At 47.1% G+C, this 18,956-nt stretch overlaps 1 protein-coding gene across 1 annotated transcript; it reads left to right on the forward strand.

Moving 5' to 3' along the window:
- Positions 1 to 88: 88 nt before the first annotated feature.
- On the forward strand, positions 89 to 18,426 carry anp32e (acidic (leucine-rich) nuclear phosphoprotein 32 family, member E). The gene is made up of 7 exons (XM_055630486.1): positions 89 to 385; positions 9,717 to 9,866; positions 11,212 to 11,334; positions 12,828 to 12,984; positions 14,785 to 14,954; positions 15,968 to 16,028; positions 18,109 to 18,426. Exons 1-7 carry the CDS (start codon positions 332 to 334, stop codon positions 18,171 to 18,173), a joined length of 780 nt encoding a protein of 259 aa, XP_055486461.1. The 5' UTR covers positions 89 to 331; the 3' UTR covers positions 18,174 to 18,426.
- Positions 18,427 to 18,956: the final 530 nt, after the last annotated feature.

An 18,956-nucleotide genomic window follows, 5' to 3' on the forward strand; every position in this document is an offset into this window, starting at 1 on the left:
CGGTACTTTTAAAGACTCGGTAGGCGGGTTCTACCGGGTGCCGGCCAATGGGAGAGGAGGGAGGGTGAGCGCCGGCCAATGGGGGAGGCCGGGGGGCGGGACAAGCGGGCTGAGCGCCGAGTGTAATGGAGGCCGAGTAACTGAGGGAAGATAAAGGCTGTTTGTCCTTGGCTGCCGGCGAGGATAGAGAAGCGCTCCTTTCATTTTAAAACTACACACACACATATATATTTTTGCAAAGTTTCTTTTGCCCCCCCTCCACCCCCCCCGCGCGTTTTGTTTTTATTTTAAAGTAGGGGAGAGGGAGAGAAAAAAGGCAAAGCTGGCGAAAATGGACATGAAGAAAAGGATCAACCTGGAGCTGAGGAACAGGAGCCCTGGCGAGGTAGAGAGGTTTTATTGCACCTTCAGCATCACCACATGTTTGGCCTTTCTTCCACCCCCCCCCCCCCCCCCCCCCCCCCTGCAATAGCCAAACATCCCTTTAAAATTTGTGTAAAAATTTTTTTTAAAAATGAGTGCTTTTGTGTTTTAAAAAATAAAAAGACCAACCCCCCCCCCCCCCCCCCAAAAAAAGCAGGCTTGATTAGTTTAAACTTTCTTATTATCACCCTTTTTTTTCAATTTGGGGGGAACCCCCCCCCCCCCCCCCCCCCAAAAAAAAGCAGTCTTGATTAGTTTAAACTTTCTTCTTATCAGCCCTTTTTTTCCAATTGTGTGGGGGGAAGAGAGGGAAACTTTCAGCTCTTTTGCACATTTAGACTTAACCTCAGTTTAAAATGCTAAACAAACTTGAACTTGTACATCTTTTTTTTTTACAAACCCTCGCAACCCAATTCCTAATTTCCTTTCGGACACATATGATTTAATTTATTTATGAATATTGTTTGTGACACTTTATAGATAGTCTTTTTTGTTTTTTTGTATGCTGTTTCACACTTGCTTTTTAATTCTTTAATTCTGTTCGAAATAAAGAATTAAATAATAAATCTTCCCCCCCCCCCCCTTCCCAGATGTAGATGGATTTCCTTTTTTAAAAATATTTTATACTTTTTAGAATTTGAATTCTTTTTATTGCTGCTCTCAGATGTTATATATATATATGGGTGACGATTCTGCTGAGATCATTTGAAAAAATGTGCTGTTCAACATGTGCAATTCAGTGAAAAAGGTTTGAATGGTACAAGCAGAGATGAAATGTCCTATCTTTCTTCGAACGGCGCTGAGTTTTTGTTTTGTACAAGTTTGTTGGAAGGCTCCAAAGATTGTGTTCATAATTTAATCTTTAAGGATGCATGGCCTTGATTTACATGTTTTTTTTTTCTCCAAAAAATCCACATTGTTCATTTAAAGTTGTAACAAGAGGCGATTGTTTTGGATGTAACTTTTTTTTTCCTTTTGAGGCTACTTTAATATAGAATTGTAATTCCAATTGCAATGAACTAGAATGTAACTTTGCATTAGGTGCAGAACTGGTTTGCTGCTACAGGTTAATTTGCCTTGTGTTACCCATCTCTACGGCCAACTCAAAGTAACAGGTTCAGACAATAGGTGCAGGAGTAGGCCATTCGAGCCAGCACCGCCCTTTGAGCCAGCACCGCCATTCAATGTGATCATGGCTGGCCATCCACAATCGGTACCCCATTCCTGCCTTCTCCCCATAGCCCCTGACTCCGCTATCTTTAAGAGCGCTATCTAGCTCTCTCTTGAAAGCATCCAGAGTACCGGCTTCCACCGCCCTCTGAGGCAGAGAATTCCACAGACTCACAACTCTCTGTGAGAAAAGTGTTTCCTCATCTCCGTTTTAAATGGCCGACCCCTTATTCTTAAACTGTGTGTGTGGCCCCTGGTTCTGGACTTCCCCCAACATCGGGAACGTGTTTCCTGCATGTCCAAACCCTTATTAATCTTAGGTACACAAAAATGCTGGAGAAACTCAGCAGGTGCAGCAGCATCTATGGAGCGATGCCCTTCTTCAGACTGATGATCTTAATAATCTTATGTTTCAATAAGATACCCTCTCATCCTTCTAAATTCCAGAGTATACAAGCCCAGCTGCTCCATTCTATGAACATATGTACTTTCTTTACCAGCTTTTAACCCTCGTTTTCCAAAGGTTTCCTGAGTTCAAGGTGCTTTGTAAAAATGAGCTATTTTCTAAGTTGCCCACCCTGAGTTGCTCTGAATGGTCCTAATGAAAGATTGAGACCCTTCTGGGAAGTGAGGAATATTGGAATGACATTGAGTCTAGGATTATTATCGCCATATATGTGGGCGTCTTCACAACCGCCCCCTGCTCTTACTTAGCACCACATTGTGTGGATAGATACAAAAAGCTGGAGTAACTCAGCGGGTCAGATAGCATCTATGTAGAAAAGGAATAGGTCATGTTTCGGATTGAAACTCGAGTCAGAAGAAGGATCTAGACCCGAAACGTCACCTATTCCCTTTCTCCAGAGATGCTGTCTGATGTGCTGAGTTTTCTCCAGAGATGCTGTCTGACCCGCTGAGTTACTCCAGCTTTTGTGTGGCCCTGGGGTGTGGGAGGAAACCGGAGAACGCCCACAAAGGTCAAGGGGAGAACGTACAAACTCCATATAGAAAGCACCCGTAGTCAGGATTGAACCCGGGCCTCTGGCACTATAAGGCAGCAAATCTACCGCTGTGCCACCCACATTTGCTTCGACTCGCTGGATTCCACCACTGCCCACTCACAAGGGACAATTTATGATAACCGAACATCCCACTGACTAGCTTGCCTTTGGTTCCAAGCCACTGGCAGTTAAAACTACTAAGAGCAGGGTTAAGAATCCAAACTTCTGAAGAATGTTCTCGACCCGAAGCGTCACCCATTCCTTCTATCCAGAGATGCAGCCCGTTCCAACTGAGTTACTCCAGCATTTCGTGTCTTGTCTTCCTTCGTAAGTAGGTGATGTTTCTGATCGGGACTCTTCTTTCTACTAATTGCAGTAGAGAGAAGGCTAGAAGAGAAGTTGGTACAGTGGCGCAGCGGTAGAGTTGTTGTCCTGCGCCGCCAGAGGCCCGGGTTCGATCCCGGCTACTGGTGCTGTCTGTACGGTGTTTATACGTTCTTCCTGTGACCATGTGGGTTTCCTCCGGGTGCTCTAGTTTCCTCCAACACTCCAAAAGATGTACAGGTTTGTAGGCTAATTGTTGCCGAAAAAATTGCAAGTTGTCTCTAATGTGTAGGATGGTGCTAGTGTACGGGGGTGAGCACTAGTCGGCGTTGATTCAGTTGTACGAGGGGCGTTTCTGCGCTGCATCATTAAACTAGAGGTGGGGGCCAGTCTTGTGGTGTGACCAGAACACTGTACAATAATCCAAGGGTTTAAGAATGAACTGGAAATGCTGGAAATATCGAAGGTAGACAAATGTGCTGGAGAAACTCAGCAGGTGCAGCAGCATCTATGGAGCGAAGGAAATAGGCAACGGTTCGGGCCGAAACCCTTCTTCAGACTACAATAATCCAAGTCTAACTGCAGCTGCTGGTGTATAAAAGAAGGCACAAAGTGCTGGAGTAATTTAACAGGTCAGGCAGCATCTTTATGCCCCTGTCCCACTTGGGAAACCTGAACGGAAACCTCTGGAGACTTTGCGCCCACCCAAGGTTTCCGTGTGGTTCCCGGAGGTTGCAGGTGGTTGCCAGAGGTTGCAGGTAGGGAGACTGACAAAAACCTCCGGGAACCGCACGGAAACCTTGGTTGGGGCACAAAGTCTCCAGAGGTTTCCGTTCAGGTTTCCTAAGTGGGACAGGGGCATTACAGAACATGAATAGGATCAGGACTCTTCTTCGGTTTGAACTTTAGTTTATTTTTTGTCATACTTGTGATTTTTTGTAAGTCTCTCGGAAAAAGTGGTGCCTAGGCTGGGTGAGGTGGCCGATCTCGACCTCATTGGGACTTCTGCTCTGATCGGCAGGTGGAATGTATCCCCCTGCAGCTGGAGCTCTGGAACTGCACCCTGGCTGGAGCCGGCAGATCCATTCCCAAAACCAACTTTGCGGGCCCATATCCCTAGAAGTTCTAGGAGCAGAATTAGACCATCAAGTCTACTTGGCCGCTCAATCATGGCTGATTCATCTTTCCCTCTCAACCCCATTCTCCCGCCTTCGCCACATAAACTCTTGACACCTGTACAAATCATGAATCTATCAATCGCCACCATAAAAATGTCCATTGACTGGACCTCCGCAGTCGACTGTGGCAATGAGTTCCCGAGTCACCACGCTCGGACTAAAGAAAGTCCTCCTCATCTCCTTTCTAAAGGTACATCCTTTTATTCTGAGGCTATGACCTCTGCTCCTAGACTCCTCCACGAGTGGAAGCATCCTCTCCACATCCACTCTATCCAGGTCTTTCACTGTTCGGCAAGTTTCAATGAGGTACCCCCTCATCCTTCTAAACTCCAGCCAGTAGAGAGGCCCACGCCGTCAAACGCTCATCATATGAAAGAGTTCCACTAGCTGAGAAGCCACAAGCCACTTGCTCGATTAACTCAGCAGGGCAGGCAGCATCTCTGGATAGAATGAATGGGTGACGATTCGGGTCGAGACCCTTCTTCAGACTTAGAGCCAGGGGAGAGGGGGCATAGATATGTTAAAAACAAGACATCTAAGAGGATGAAGACCAAGGTAAATGTAGAATAGATCATTGTTACCTAAGGGAAGGTGACAATGAAGCATACAGAGATAAAATTTAATCAGGGCAGTCAGTCGGAGAACTAGAATTGGGGTGGGTTGGGGTGGGGACTTGGTTTATACTCTCTAGAATTTAGGAGATTGAGAGGGGGTCTTATAGAAACTTACAAAATTCTTAAGGGGTTGGACAGGCTAGATACAGGAAGATTGCTCCCGATGTTGGGGAAGTCCAGGACAAGGGGTCACAGCTTAAGGATAAGGGGGAAATCCTTTAAAACCGAGGTGAGAAGAACTTTTTTCACACAGAGAGTGGTGAATCTCTGGAACTCTCTGCCGCAGAGGGTAGTCGAGGCCAGTTCATTGGCTATATTTAAGAGGGAGTTGGATGTGGCCCTTGTGGCTAAGGGGATCAGAGGGTATGGAGAGAAGGCAGGTACAGGATACTGAGTTGGATGATCAGCCATGATCATATTGAATGGCAGTGCAGGCTCGAAGGGCCGAATGGCCTACTCCTGCACCTAATTTCTATGTTTCTATGGATGATGTCTCGGTTTCTCACCCTACCCTTTCATATCTGTGTGTCTCCCACTCGCCTGATTCTGAGTCTGAAGGGTCTTGACCCAAAACGTCCCCATTCCTTCTTTCCAGAGATGCTGCCTGTCCCACTGAGTTACTCCAGCACTTTGTGTCGATCTTCGGTGTAAACCAGCATCTGCAGTTCCTACCGACATCTCCAACCACTTCACGAGCAGAGATAGAGGAGCCCTACCAGATACTCTGTATCAATTTACCGGGAGTTCCACCTTGAATCCCTAAAAGTCTGTCGAAGAAGCCAGATCTCTAGTCAGCAGTTTAACTGTTGTTTTGGTGGGTAATCTTGCAAGTTAAATCGTCCTTGCTTGCAATTCCGGGCTTCTGTTACATATTTTCCACCCTGTATCACATTTTAATGCTTCTAATGTCAGCGCATTTAATATCTGTGAACACTATTTAGTTTAGAGATACAGCGCAGAAACAGGCCCTTTGGCCAACCAAGTCCGTGCCGACCAGCGATTCCCGCACGTTAACACTGTCCTGCACACACAAGGGACAATTTTACACTTACACCGAAGCCAATTAACCTGCAAACCTGCACGACTTTGGAGTGTGGGCGGAAACTGAAGATCTCAGAGAAAACCCAGGCAGGTCACGGGGAGAACGTGCAAACGCCGCACAGACTGTCGGGTTCGAACCCGGGTCTTTGTAGTAAGGATCAAGCCTGGGTCTCTGGCGCTGTGAGGCAGCAACTGTACCTCTCCGCCACCGTGCTGCACAATCCTTGAATAACTCAACGGGTCAGGCAGCATCACTGAAGGACATCCTGTCCCATCTCCCATAACCCCATCACATTACTCTTCCCTGCCTCACCAACTCGACCTTCCTTGTGAAGCTGGTTCTTTTCCCAGTTCTGCAAGTTTCACCAGCATTAGGGAAGGCTGGAGTAACTCACTGGCTCAGGCAGCATCTGTGGAGGGAATGGACAGACAACATTTTAAAGTCGGGAGCCTTTCCATGTCCTCCATAGATACTATCTGGCCCGTTGAGTTACTCCAGCACTTTGTGTTTCGAGTTTAGGGATGTACTGTAGAACCAGGTCCTTCGGCCTATCGAGCCTACCAGCGATCCACTAGATCAGGTAGAGTTGCCTTGCAGAGCTGGAGACCCGGGTGCAGTTTAGTTTATTGTCGTAAACTGTTTATTTAGTTTAAGAAGGAACTGCAGATGCTGGAAAAATCGAAGGCAGACAAAAAATGCTGGAGAAACTCAGCGGGTGAGGCAGCATCTGTGGAGCGAAGGAATAGGTGACGTTTCGGGTCGAGACCCTTCTGGAAACTCAGCGGGTGAGGCGGCATCTATGGAACGAAGGAATCGGTGACGTTTCAGGTCGAGACCCTTCCGGGTCTCGACCCGAAACGTTGCCTATTCCTTCACACCATAGATGCTGCCTCACCTGCTGAGTTTCTCCAGCATTTTTGTTAGTTTAGTTTAGTTCGATCCTGACAATGGGTACTGTCTGCATTGAGTTTGTACGTTCTCCAATGACCACGTGGGTTTTCTCTGGGTGCTCTGGCTTCCACCCACACTCTAAAGACGTACATGCTTGTAGGCTCATGAGTTCTAGGAGCAGAATTAGGCCATTTGGCCCATCGAGTCGACTGCCATCCAATCACGCCTGATCTATCTTTCCCTCTCATCCCCATTCTCGTGCCATTGGTGAATTGTCCCTAGCCTACGAAAGTGCTAACAAAAGGGGTGATCGCTGGTCAATAGACAATAGGTGCAGGAGTAGGCCATTTGGCCCTTTGAGCCAGCACCGCCATTCAATGTGATCATGGCTGATCGCCCCCAATCAGTACCCCGTTCGTGCCTTCTCCCCATATCTCCTGACTCCGCTATCTTTATGAGCCCTTAAGTATTCAGAGAACCTGCCTCCACCGCCCTCTGAGGCAGAGAATTCCACAGACTCGCCACTCTCTGTGGAAAAAGTGTCGGCGCGGGCTTGGTGGGCAGAAGTGCCTTCTGTTACCACGCTGTATCTCAAAATTCTAAATCCTTTTATGTTGTTTAGTCTCTGTGACCAGGGTGGGAATCAGCGGGCCTTGGCACTTAGGGCAGCCACGTCACCTTGAGCTATTAGTCACGTATCGGTGCAATGCCACTGCTGTGTGGGATTTTGTGAGAAGAAAAAAATCACCTTTTTCTTTTACCCTGCTTTTTTATATCTGCTGGATCTGAGGTTTTAGTCGGTCAGTGCAGAAAACATCGGTTGCCATTGACCTTCTGTTACTGCTTCAGCTTTCTTCCTCAACTGGTGGGTGGAAGGATGACAATGAATTCCAAGAAGGCAAGGCTATGTATGCATTGAGGAAGGGAATGAATTATAAAGTCACAGAGCAAGTTGGGCCCTTTACCCCAGCGCTGACAAAGATGTCCCATCTACACTTGTCCCACCTGCCCACGTTTTGGCCCACTTCCGTCTAAACCCTTCCTATCCATATAACCTGTCCAAATGCCTATTCTCCCCTCTCCCATCAGAGGGCGGTGGAGGCTGGTTCTCCGACTACTTTCAAGAGAGAGCTAGATAGGGTTGTTAAAGATAGTGGAGTCGGGGGATATGGGGAGAAGGCAGGAATGGGGCACAGATTGGGGATGATCAGTCATGTTCACATTGAATGGCGGTGCTGGCTCGAAGGGCTGAATGGCCTACTCCTGCGTCTATTGTCAAAAGGTGTGGAAATGCACACCCTCAGATTCAGGGACCTTTTCATCCCGGCTGTTATCAGGCAACTGAATCATCCTACCACAACCAGAGAGCGGTCCTGAACTACTATCTACCTCTTTTGCAATCCTTGATTGGACTTTGCTGGCTTTACCTTGCATACTGGCTGATTCCTGAAGACTCTGTGCATGAAGACTCCACCTATTCCCCTCATGATCTTATATACTTCTATAAGATCTCCTCTTATCATTCTGCGCTCCAAGGAAATAAAGCCATAGCCTGCCCAACCTCTCTCTAGCTCAGGCCCTCGAGTTTGTTCATTCTCCCCATAACCTGTGTGGGTTTTCTCCAGGAGCTGTAGTTTCTTCCTACACCCGGAGATAACCCACGCAGTCACAGAGAGAACGTACAAACTCCGTACAAGCAGCTCCCATAATCAGGCTCGATCCCGGATCTACGGCGTGTGGCCACCACTCTACTGTTGCTCAAGCGTGCCGTTTTATTCCCGGTTCCAGCATCTGCGGTTCTTCCTGGCTGCACAAAGGTCTTGTTCCTCATTGCCTTTCCTGTGTGGGTAGCAGCGGGGGTTTCCTGTGGTTCTATGACCTTGCCTTCCACATCCACAAGGGCAAGGAGGAGTGAATCCCGCTCCCCTTGTCCCCTCTCGCCCACAAGATCTCGATCAGCAACCGTTGTCATAATGTCCCATTCCTTCTCCCCAGAGACGCTGCCTGTCCCGCTGAGTTACTCCAGCATTTTGTGTCTGGCGTTGTTGTCATAACGGAGTCAGCGGATAGTCGCCAATGATGAGATTGAGAAGGTCGCAAGGATCGCGTGCAGATACTCATTAATGCACACAAGGACACAAAGTGTTGGTGTAACTCAGCATCTTGGAGAACATGGAATTTGTGGTATTCCCTGCCGCAGAGGGCAGTGGAGGCCAAATCACTGGATGGATTTAAGAGGGAGTTAGGGGCTAGTGGAATCGAGATATGGGGAGAAGGCTGGCACAGGTTATTGATTGGGGACGATAAGCCATGATCATAATGAATGCCGGTGTAGGGCCGAATGGCCTCCTCCTGCACCTATTTTCTATGTTTCTATCGATGGGTGTCGCTTCAGGTCTGTTCTTTGGAGGGGGGGGGAAGAAAGGAGAAAAAAAAGCTGGAAAAGGGGAGAGGCAGGACAAAGCCTGGCAGGTAATATATCCAAAGATAGACACAAAAAGCTGGAGTGACTCAGTGGGTCAGACAGCATCTCTGTACAAAAGGAATAGGTGACGTTAACAGGTTGGTCCAAGGGTCTCGACCCGAAACATCACCTATTCCTCTTTTCCAAAGATGCTGTCTGACCCGCTGTGTTGCTCCACCTTTTTGTATCTATCCTCAATGCTATTATCAGGCAACTGAACCATCCTACCACAACCAAAGAGCAGTCCTGAACTGCTATCCATCTCATTGGTGACCCTCGGACTATCTTTGGTGGACAAAAATGCTGGAGAAACTCAGCGGGTGAGGCAGCATCTATGGAGCGAAGGAAATAGGCAACGTTTCGTGCCGAACCTCTTCTTTGATCAGACTTTACCTTGCACTATCCCCTTATATATATCTGTACACTGTGAACGGCTCGATTGTAATCATGTGTTGTCTTTCCGCGGGCTGTATAGCACGCAACAACAGCTTTTCACTGTACCTTGGTACATGTGACAAAGTAAACTGATCTGAACTTGTGTGACTAACATGACCTCCCAACTTCTATACTCAGTTGTTTTTTCTCTCTTCCCCCCCCTCGCTATTCCAGGTTGCGGAGCTAGTAATCGACAACTGCCGCAGCAGCGAAGGGGAGATCGACGGCTTCAGCGACGGCTTCAAGGAGCTGGAGTACCTCAGTATGATCAACGTCGGGCTCAAGTCTCTCTCCAAGCTCCCCAACCTCCACAAGCTGCTAAAGGTGAGCTCTAGCGGCAGTGGGTTACCATGGGGGTGAAGAAAGAAGCGGAGGCTGTGGCTCGAGACCAGAGCTGCGGATAGAGGGGTTTATATTTGGAGATAATGTAGAAATAGACAATAGGTGCAGGAGTAGGCCATTCGGCCCTTCGAGCCAGCACCACCATTCAATGTGATCATGGCCAATCAGTACCCCGTTCCTGCCTTCTCCCCATATCTCCTGACTCCGCTATTTTTAAGAGCCCTGTCTAGCTCTCTCTTGAAAGCATCCAGAGAACCTGCCTCCTCCGCCCTCTGAGGCAGAGAATTCTACACTCGCCACTCTTTGTGAGAAAAAGTGTTTCCTTGTCTCCGTTCTAAATGGCTTGCTCCTTATTTTCAAACTGTGTGTGTGTGGCCCCTGGTTCTGGTTTCCCCCAACATCGGGAACATGTTTCCTGCCTCTAACGGGTCCAAGCCCTTAACAATCTTCAATTGGACCCCCCGCCCCCGATCAGTCTGAAGAAGGGTTTCGGCCCGAAACGTTGCCTGTTTCCTTCGCTCCATAGATGCTGCTGCACCCGCTGAGTTTCTCCAGCCTTTTTGTGTACCTTCAATTGGACCCCATTGGCCCACGGAGTCAACACCGTCCAACAATCTCCCGTTCACACCAGTTGTGTGTTATCTCTCTTGTGCATCCACTCCCTGCACGCTAGGTAGACAAAAATGCTGGAGAAACTCAGCGGGTGAGGTAGCAGAGTCAGGGGATATGGGGAGAAGGCAGGAACGGGGTACTGATTGGGGATGATCAGCCGTGATCACATTGAATGGTGGTGCTGGCTCGAAGGGGCCTACTGTACCTATTGTCTAGTGACTCTAACAATCAATCAATCAATCAACCTTTATTGTCATCTTGCAAGCAACAGTTGTACAGTGCAAAATGAAAAGACGTTTCCCAGGGAATAGCGGAGCATCGCACATGAAATTTAAAACATTTCACACATAATAACACTAAAAACAATCCAGTCCCTGATGGAACAGTATAAATAGTTAAAAGCAGGTAAAACACAATGTTAAAATACAATAAACCAATCATAAAAATGTCCAGGGCAGCTGATTTGAGTGGCCAGTGCCAGTTATTAAAGTGTCCGTGCCAGCCGCAGAATCAAGTGACTGTGAGTACAGAGTGACTGTTTAGCAGCCTCACAGCCTGTGGTAGGAAGCTGTTTAGCAGTCTTGTAGTCCGGGCTTTGATGCTTCGATATCTCTTGCCTGATGGCAGGAGATCCAGGTGTATGTGGAGGGGGTGCAGTTTGTCCTTAGCCCTTCCCCCTTAACCTTCCCCCATGTCTCTTTTCTTCCTTCCACAGCTGGAGCTGAGTGATAACGCCATCTCGGGAGGGCTGGAGATGCTTACGGAGAAGTGTCCCAACCTTGTATACCTCAACCTCAGCAGCAATAAAATAAAGGAGTACAGCACGGTGGAGCCGCTGGTAGGTGACTGGTGTGGATCTGGCTGTGCCTCCAGTAATGGTCCAACTTAAATTCAAATAGACTTTATTTGAGACATAAATATACTCAACACATGATCCTTACAAAACTTCATCCAACATTCTCAGAGTCTATACATTAATACAATACAGTGTCCCCAAATCACAAATGTATCTCTTTTCTTCCCCCCCCCCCCCACTTCCCACATCCTTGCCACTCATGTGACCACTGGTGTGGAATCCCTTCCCTTATTTTGAGGGGCGTCTCCACCACGCCCCCCCCACCCCCCCCATGTCCAGCAGCGGGAGGACCCTAGACTGTGGTCTTCCCCCACCGAGCCTTGGCGTTGACTGCTCCGAGCTTCAGTGCGTCCCTCAGCATGTACTCCTGCAGTCTGCAGCGGGCCAGTCGGCAACATTCCCCGATGGACATCTCGCTCCGTTGGGTGGTCAACAACGCTCGGGGCAGACGGCTACATAGAAAATAGACCATTCAGACCTGCTCTTCAACTCCCTCTCCCATTCCGAATCCGACCTTCCTGTCCTAGGCCTACTCCATGGCCAGAGGGAGTCCCACCACAAATTGGAGGAGCAACACCTCATATTTCGCTTGGGTCGTTTACACCCCACCGGTATGAACATTGACTTCTCCAATTTCAGGTAGTCCCTGCTTTCTCCCTTTTTCCCCTCCCCTTCCCAGCTCTCCCGCAGCCCACTGTCTCCGCATCTTCCTTTCTTCTTCCCGCCCCACATCAGTCTGAAGAAAGGTCTCGACCCAAAACGTCACCTATTCCTTCGCTCCGTAGATGCTGCCTCACCCACTGAGTTTCTCCAGCATTTTTGTCAACCTTCGATTTTTTTTTTCCAGCATCTGCAGTTCTTTCTTAAACATTCAGACATGCTGTGTTACTCCGGCACTCAGAGTCCTTTTGAACTAAAAGGGCTTCCTCGGTTTAGCATTGGTGAAAGCACAAATGTGGTGCTTTCTGCCCGTTACCAGTCACAAAAGACCTTGCATTTTCCCGTTGTATGAATGTGCGTGTGCTCTGCCTGTATGGTGAAGAAGTCTTACAATAGACAATAGATACAGTAGGCCATTCAGCCCTTCAAGCCAGTACCGCCATTCACTGTGATCATGGCTGATCATCCTCAATCAGTACCCCGTTCCTGCCTTCTCCCCATATCTCTTGACTCCACTCTCTCTCTTGAAAGCATCCAGAGAATTGGCCTCCACCGCCTTCTGAGGCAGTGAATTCCACATGTTCGCAACAAAGTTTTTCCTTCATCCCCGTTCTAAATGGCTTACCCCTTATTCTTAAACTGTGGTCCCTGGTTCTGGACTTCCCCCAACATGTTTCCTGCCTCTAGCGTGTCCAAACCCTTAATAATCTTATAAGTTTCAATAAGGTCCCCTCACATCCTTCTAAACTCCAGAGTGTACAAGCCCAGCCGCTACATTCTATCAACATAATCTATCTGCCTTCCTTCAATTGCAGAAAAACCTGACGCATTTGAAGAGCCTGGATCTGTACAACTGTGACATCTCCAACCCCAATGACTACAGGGAGAGCATCTTCAAGCTTCTCCCCCACATCACCTACCTGGACGGCTTTGACCGAGACGACCAGGAGGCTCCGGAGTCTGATGACGAGGGTAAGCAAAGTTCCTCTTAACATTGAATGATTGGTGGTGGGGGGGGGGGGGGGCTAGTACATAGCACTGGAGAACCACAGTGAGGGGAGGGTGGAGAACAAAGCAGGACCTGGTGGGTAGGGGGGGGGGGGGGCAAAGGAGGACCTGGTGTGGGATACTTTGTCCGTGCCCTTTATGTGGCGCCCATTTGCATACCTCGGGTTGATACAATACGATAGAATATTTATCCCAGGAGGAAAATTGATCAGATTTGGATATGCAAAACAAAGAATTTCACTATGGCCAGTCATATATGACAAAGCATTAATTCATCCGTTCATTATTTCACGAACCGTGCCGTAAAAGTGGGCCCGCGTCTGATTCCACCATCACTACCCACCTACACTGATGGCATTTTAGTTCACTACAGTTTATGAATGAATAAGTTGATTGGCCAAGTATATTCACATACAAGGAATTTCCCTTGGTGCTCCGCACGCAAGTGACAACATGACTTGCAGTGACAGTTGGGAATAAAACATTGGTAGACAAAAATGCTGGGGGAATTCAGCGGGTGAGGCAGCATCTGTGGAGCGAAGGAAATGGCCAACGTTTCAGGCCGAACCCCTTCTTCAGACATTATCGATTAAACATGTGCATTTAATAAAATACCAGAGCAAAAGGAGGCTACAGATTTTTGGTTATTGAGTAGAGCTACTACTCGTGGGGAAAAAGTAGCTTTCATGTCTGGCTGTGGCGGCTTTGACAATCCGGAGTCGCCTTCACTATTGTAATGTGTATCGAAGTACAGTGAAAAGCTTTTAGTTTAGTTACAGTGCCTAAACAGGCCCTTCGGCCCACACAGAAGGAATCGGGGTAGAATTGGGCCGTTCTACGCCGCCAGTCAATGGTGGCTGATCTATCTCTCCCTCTCAACCCCATTCTCCTGCCTTCTCCCCATAACCCCTGACACCCGTACTGATCAAGAACTATGCACCAAGCATCATACACCCCGTGCAATGGCATTATCCTGCACATGCTAGCGACAATTTACAATTTTACCATGATAATCTGCCTACAAACCTGGACTAGGAGGAAACAGGAGCTTCATGGGGGAAAGTACAAACTCCATACAGACAGGAAACATAGAAAATAGGTGCAGAAGGAGGCAATTCGGTCCTTTGAGCCAGCATTGTGATCACCCCCAATCAATAACCCGTGCCTGCCTTCTCCCCATATCCCTTGATTCCACTAGCCCCTAGAGCTCTATCTAACTCTCTCTTAAATCCATCCAGTGATTTGGCCTCCACTGCCCTCTGTGGCACGGAATTCCACAAATTCGCAACTCTCTGGGTGAAAACGTTATTTTCTCACCTGTCTTAAATGGCCATCCCTTTATTCTAAGACTGTGTGGTCCCCTGGTTCTGGACTCGCCCAACATTGGGAACATTTTTCCTGCATCTAGCTTGTCCAGTCCTTTTATAATTGTATATGTACCCGTAGTCGGGATCGAGCCCGGGTCTCTGGTGCAATGAGGTACAGTGAAAAGCTTTTGTTGTGTGCTAACCAGTCAGTAGAAAGACAATACAATCGAACCATCCACAGTGTACCGATACATGATAAAGGGAATAAGGTGAATAACGTTTAGTGCAAGGTAAAGTCTGGTCAAGGACAGTCCGAAGGTCTCCAATGAGGTAGATTGTCCTCGCTTCCCCAGCCTCTCCCTGTATCTCAGTCTCTGGAGACGGGAGTCGTCTTTCTCCTGACATTTTAAATGGGAGCAGGGATCGTGTGAACTATTGCAACGCTTCTCTTCCGCAGACGAAGACGAGGAAGATGAAGACGAGGCGGCGGCGGCGGGCGGCTACTACGACGAAGATGACGATGATGAGGAAGACGAGGAGGATGAGGAAGACGAGGAGGAGGATGAAGATGAACAGGAGGAAGTGGAGGAGGTCGGACTATCCTACCTCCTAAAGGAAGAAATTCAGGTTGGTCTCCAGTACCCGGAGGCGAAAACATGGAGCCCGGTGTCCGTGCACAGAGACGGGAAGGGATCGGGTCCTGGGGCCCTTCCGATTCACCCACCAGATCACGAGGGGAATAGATGGAGTGAATTCACGAGGGGAATAGATGGGACTGAATTCACGAGGGGAATAGATAGAGTGAATTCACGAGGGGATTAGATGGAGTGAATTCACGAGGGGAATAGATGGAGTGAATTCACGAGGGGAATAGATGGAGTGAATTCACGAGGGGAATAGATGGGACTGAATTCACGAGGGGAATAGATAGAGTGAATTCACGAGGGGATTAGATGGGGGTGGATTCACGAGAGGATTAGATGGGACTGAATTCACGAGGGGATTAGATAGAGTGAATTCACGAGTGGATTAGATGGGACTGAATTCACGAGGGGATTAGATCGAGTGAATTCATGCGGGGATTATATGGGGTGAATTCACGAGGGGAATAGATGGTGAGGGGGATTAGAATTCACGAGGGGAATAGATGGTGAATTCACGAGGGGATTAGATCGAGTGAATTCATGCGGGGATTATATGGGGTGAATTCATGAGGGGAATAGGTAGGATGAATTCATGAGGGGAATAGATGGAGTGAATTCATGAGGGGATTAGATAGAATGAGGATGAATTCACATGGGGAGCAGATGGAGTGAATTCATGAGGGGATTAAACTGAGTGAATTCCTCAGTGGATTAGATCGAGTGAATGCATATGGGGGATGAGGGGAATAGGTAGGATGAATTCATGAAAAGCTTTTGCTGCCCAGTCAGCTGAATTATTAAATTCATGAGCAAAAATCGAGCCTTTTACGATGGATAGACACGTGAAAAGGGAATAGCGTTCAGTGCACAGTGAAGCCCGCAAAGTCCGATCAAGGATAGCCCAAGGGCCACCAATGAGGTAGAGGGGAGGTCACTTTACCACAGCTGAACCTGTAAAAGGTGACTCACACGTGCAAATGTTCTTTCTCCCACCAGGATGATGAAGATGATGATGATTATGTTCACGAAGGGGAGGAGGGAGAAGCAGGAGAAAAGGGTAAATGTTGACTTCTTTTCAAACTGGTTTAGAACTATATGTTTTAAAACTCTGTACAAGGTGTATATATAGGTGTGTCTTTTAAAACTATAATATGTGTTTTATATAACTATATGGGTGTTTTTTTAAACTATAGGGTGTGTTTTTCAAACTATGTTTTTTTTTTAACTATATAGGATGTTAGTTTTTAAAACTATAACTATGTTAAAGCACTATACAGCGTTTTAAATTTTAATTTTATATATATATATATACACACACATATACACACACATATATGTGTATATATAATATATGTATGTATGATATATGTGTGTGTGTATATATGTATGCATGTGTGTATTATATATGTGTGTGTGTATGTATGTGTGTGTGTACGTGTGTGTATATATATATGTGTATATATATATATGTGTGTGTGTATAATATTGTGTGTGTATATGTGTGTGTGTGTATGTATGTGTGTGTGTAAATATGTATGTATGTGTGTGTATAGTATGTGTGTGTATAATATATGTGTGTATGTATATGTGTGTGTATATATATGTGTGTGTATATATATATATATATATATATATATATATATATATATATGTGTGTGTATATATATGTATATATATGTGTGTGTATAATATATGTATAATTAATACATATATTTATAATGGTGTGTTTTTTTAACTATAACACACTTTTTAAAAACGATATATATATATATATATATATATATATGTGTATTTTTAAACTATATATAGGTTGTGTATTTACAAAAATTATACAGAATGTGTTCTTAAAACTATATACAGTGTGGGTTTAAAAAAAAATACAAGGTGCTTTTTAAAACAATATAAACTGCAATTATACAAGGATCCATTCCTTTAGGAAGGGGATGAGGAGGAATTTCTTTAGTCAGATGGTGATGAATCTGTGGAATTCATTGCCACAGACGGCGGTGAAGAAGTCTTGACCCGAAACGTCACCTATCTCATCGCTCCATAGATGCTGCCTCACCCGCTGAGTTTCTCCAGCATTTTTGCCTACCTATGGTGGAGGCCGAGTCATTGAGTATTTTTAATCAGAGGTTGATAGGTTTGTGGCGGTCCCTGGGGGTTAGTCCACTCCTTGGGTCATCCCCCTCGCCTCTAGAGGGACAGGGCTGGTTGTCTGCCCACGGGGTTTCCCAGATCCTGCTCGGGGGCGTTGTGTGTGTTTGCGACGAGTCATTAAACTACTTCTGAACTTGGCCTTTTCCTGACCTCGTCCAGGCCACTACAGGTTCTCGATTCGTCCGGGTGTCGTGGGTTGCGCGGCAAAGGCAGGAGAATGGGGTTAAGAGGGAGAGATAGATCGGCCATGAGTGGCCTAATTCTGCTCCCTCTATAGAAACATAGAAATTAGGTGCAGGAGTAGGCCATTCGGCCCTTCGAGCCTGCACTCAATATGATAGAAACATAGAAATTTGGTGCAGGAGTAGGCCATTCGGCCCTTCGAGCCTGCATATTCAATATGATCATGGCTGATCATCCAACTCAGTATCCCGTACCTGCCTTCTCTCCATACCCCCTGATCCCCTTAGCCACAAGGGCCACATCTAACTCCCTCTTAAATATAGCCAATGAACTGGGCCTCAACTACCCTCTGTGGCAGAGAGTTCCAGAGATTCGCCACTCTCTGTGTGAAAAAAGTTCTTCTCATCTCGGTTTTAAAGGATTTCCCCCTTATCCTTAAGCTGTGGCCCCTGTCCTGGACTTCCCCAACATCGGGAACAATCTTCCTGCATCTAGCCTGTCCAACCCCTTAAGAATTTTGTAAGTTTCTATAAGATCCCCTCTCAATCTCCTAAATTCTAGAGAGTATAAACCAAGTCTATCCAGTCTTTCTTCATAAGACAGTCCTGACATCCCAGGAATCAGTCTGGTGAACCTTCTCTGCACTCCCTCTATGGCAATAATGTCCTTCCTCGGGCAGTATCTGGTGCTCTTGTGGTTAATGCCCGCTCTGAGCTTGTGCACTGACCTGGCGTCGCTTCTCACTTGTCCTAACGTTGCACTTTCTTTTTTTTTGTGTCTCTTTTTTACCAAAGACGCAGCCGCTCAGGGGCAGAAACGGAAACGAGAAGCGGACGATGAGGGAGAAGACGATGAGTAGTTCCCCCCCTACCTCCACCCCCAGGGGCGTGACCAAACTCCTGATTTACCGCAATACATCGTCGTAACATATTTGCTATGGTTTGGATGGAAGCTGTCGCGATTGGAGTTGAAGGGGGAGAGGAAAGGAGGAATAACCTGGGATTGGGGGGGGGGGGGGGGGGGGGGGGGAGGAAATTATTTTGTACTTTAAAAAAAAACAACAAAAAAACATTCCAATTTTCCCCACTGTCCTAGATTTATTTGTATTCCCCCGCCCCCCCCCCCCCCCAATGCCGTTTCACGGAGCTGGACACAGTGTTGGAGTAATTCAGCAGGTCGGGCAGTATCTCTGGAGAACATGGATAGGCGACGTTTTGGGTTGAGATTCTTCGGTCTGAAGAAGGATCCCCGAGCTGATCCACATCCTCCAGAGATGCTGCCTGAACCGCTGGGTTACTCCAGCACCTTATGTCCTTTTTTTTTGATAAACCAGCATCTGCCGTTCCTTGCTTCTGCCTTTTTCTAGACAGCCCTGATTGTACCTGGTAGAGAAAAATGCTGGAGGAACTCGGCGGGTGAGGCAGCATTTCTGGAGCGAAGGAAATAGGCGACGTTTCGGGTTGAGACCCTTCTTCAATCAGACTGAGTAAGTCTGAAGAAGGGTCTCGACCAGAAATGTTGCCTATTTCCTTCGCTTCATAGATGCTGCCTCGCCCGCTGAGTTTCTCTAGCATTTTTATCTACCTTCGATTTTCCAGCATCTGCAGTTCCTTCTTAAACTGATTGTACCTGAGATCGCCAT

Source organism: Leucoraja erinacea, unplaced genomic scaffold, assembly GCF_028641065.1.
Source record: "Leucoraja erinacea ecotype New England unplaced genomic scaffold, Leri_hhj_1 Leri_397S, whole genome shotgun sequence".
Classification (NCBI taxonomy): Eukaryota; Metazoa; Chordata; class Chondrichthyes; order Rajiformes; family Rajidae; genus Leucoraja; species Leucoraja erinaceus.

Excerpts from the sequence above, each read along its gene's own strand:
- anp32e (XM_055630486.1), top strand. The coding sequence starts at position 332 with ATGGACATGAAGAAAAGGATCAACCTGGAGCTGAGGAACAGGAGCCCT. Across the intron at positions 14,955-15,967 it reads TCCTAAAGGAAGAAATTCAG|GATGATGAAGATGATGATGA; the intron begins GTTGGTCTCCAG and ends TTCTCCCACCAG. Across the intron at positions 16,029-18,108 it reads GGGAGAAGCAGGAGAAAAGG|ACGCAGCCGCTCAGGGGCAG; the intron begins GTAAATGTTGAC and ends TTTTTACCAAAG.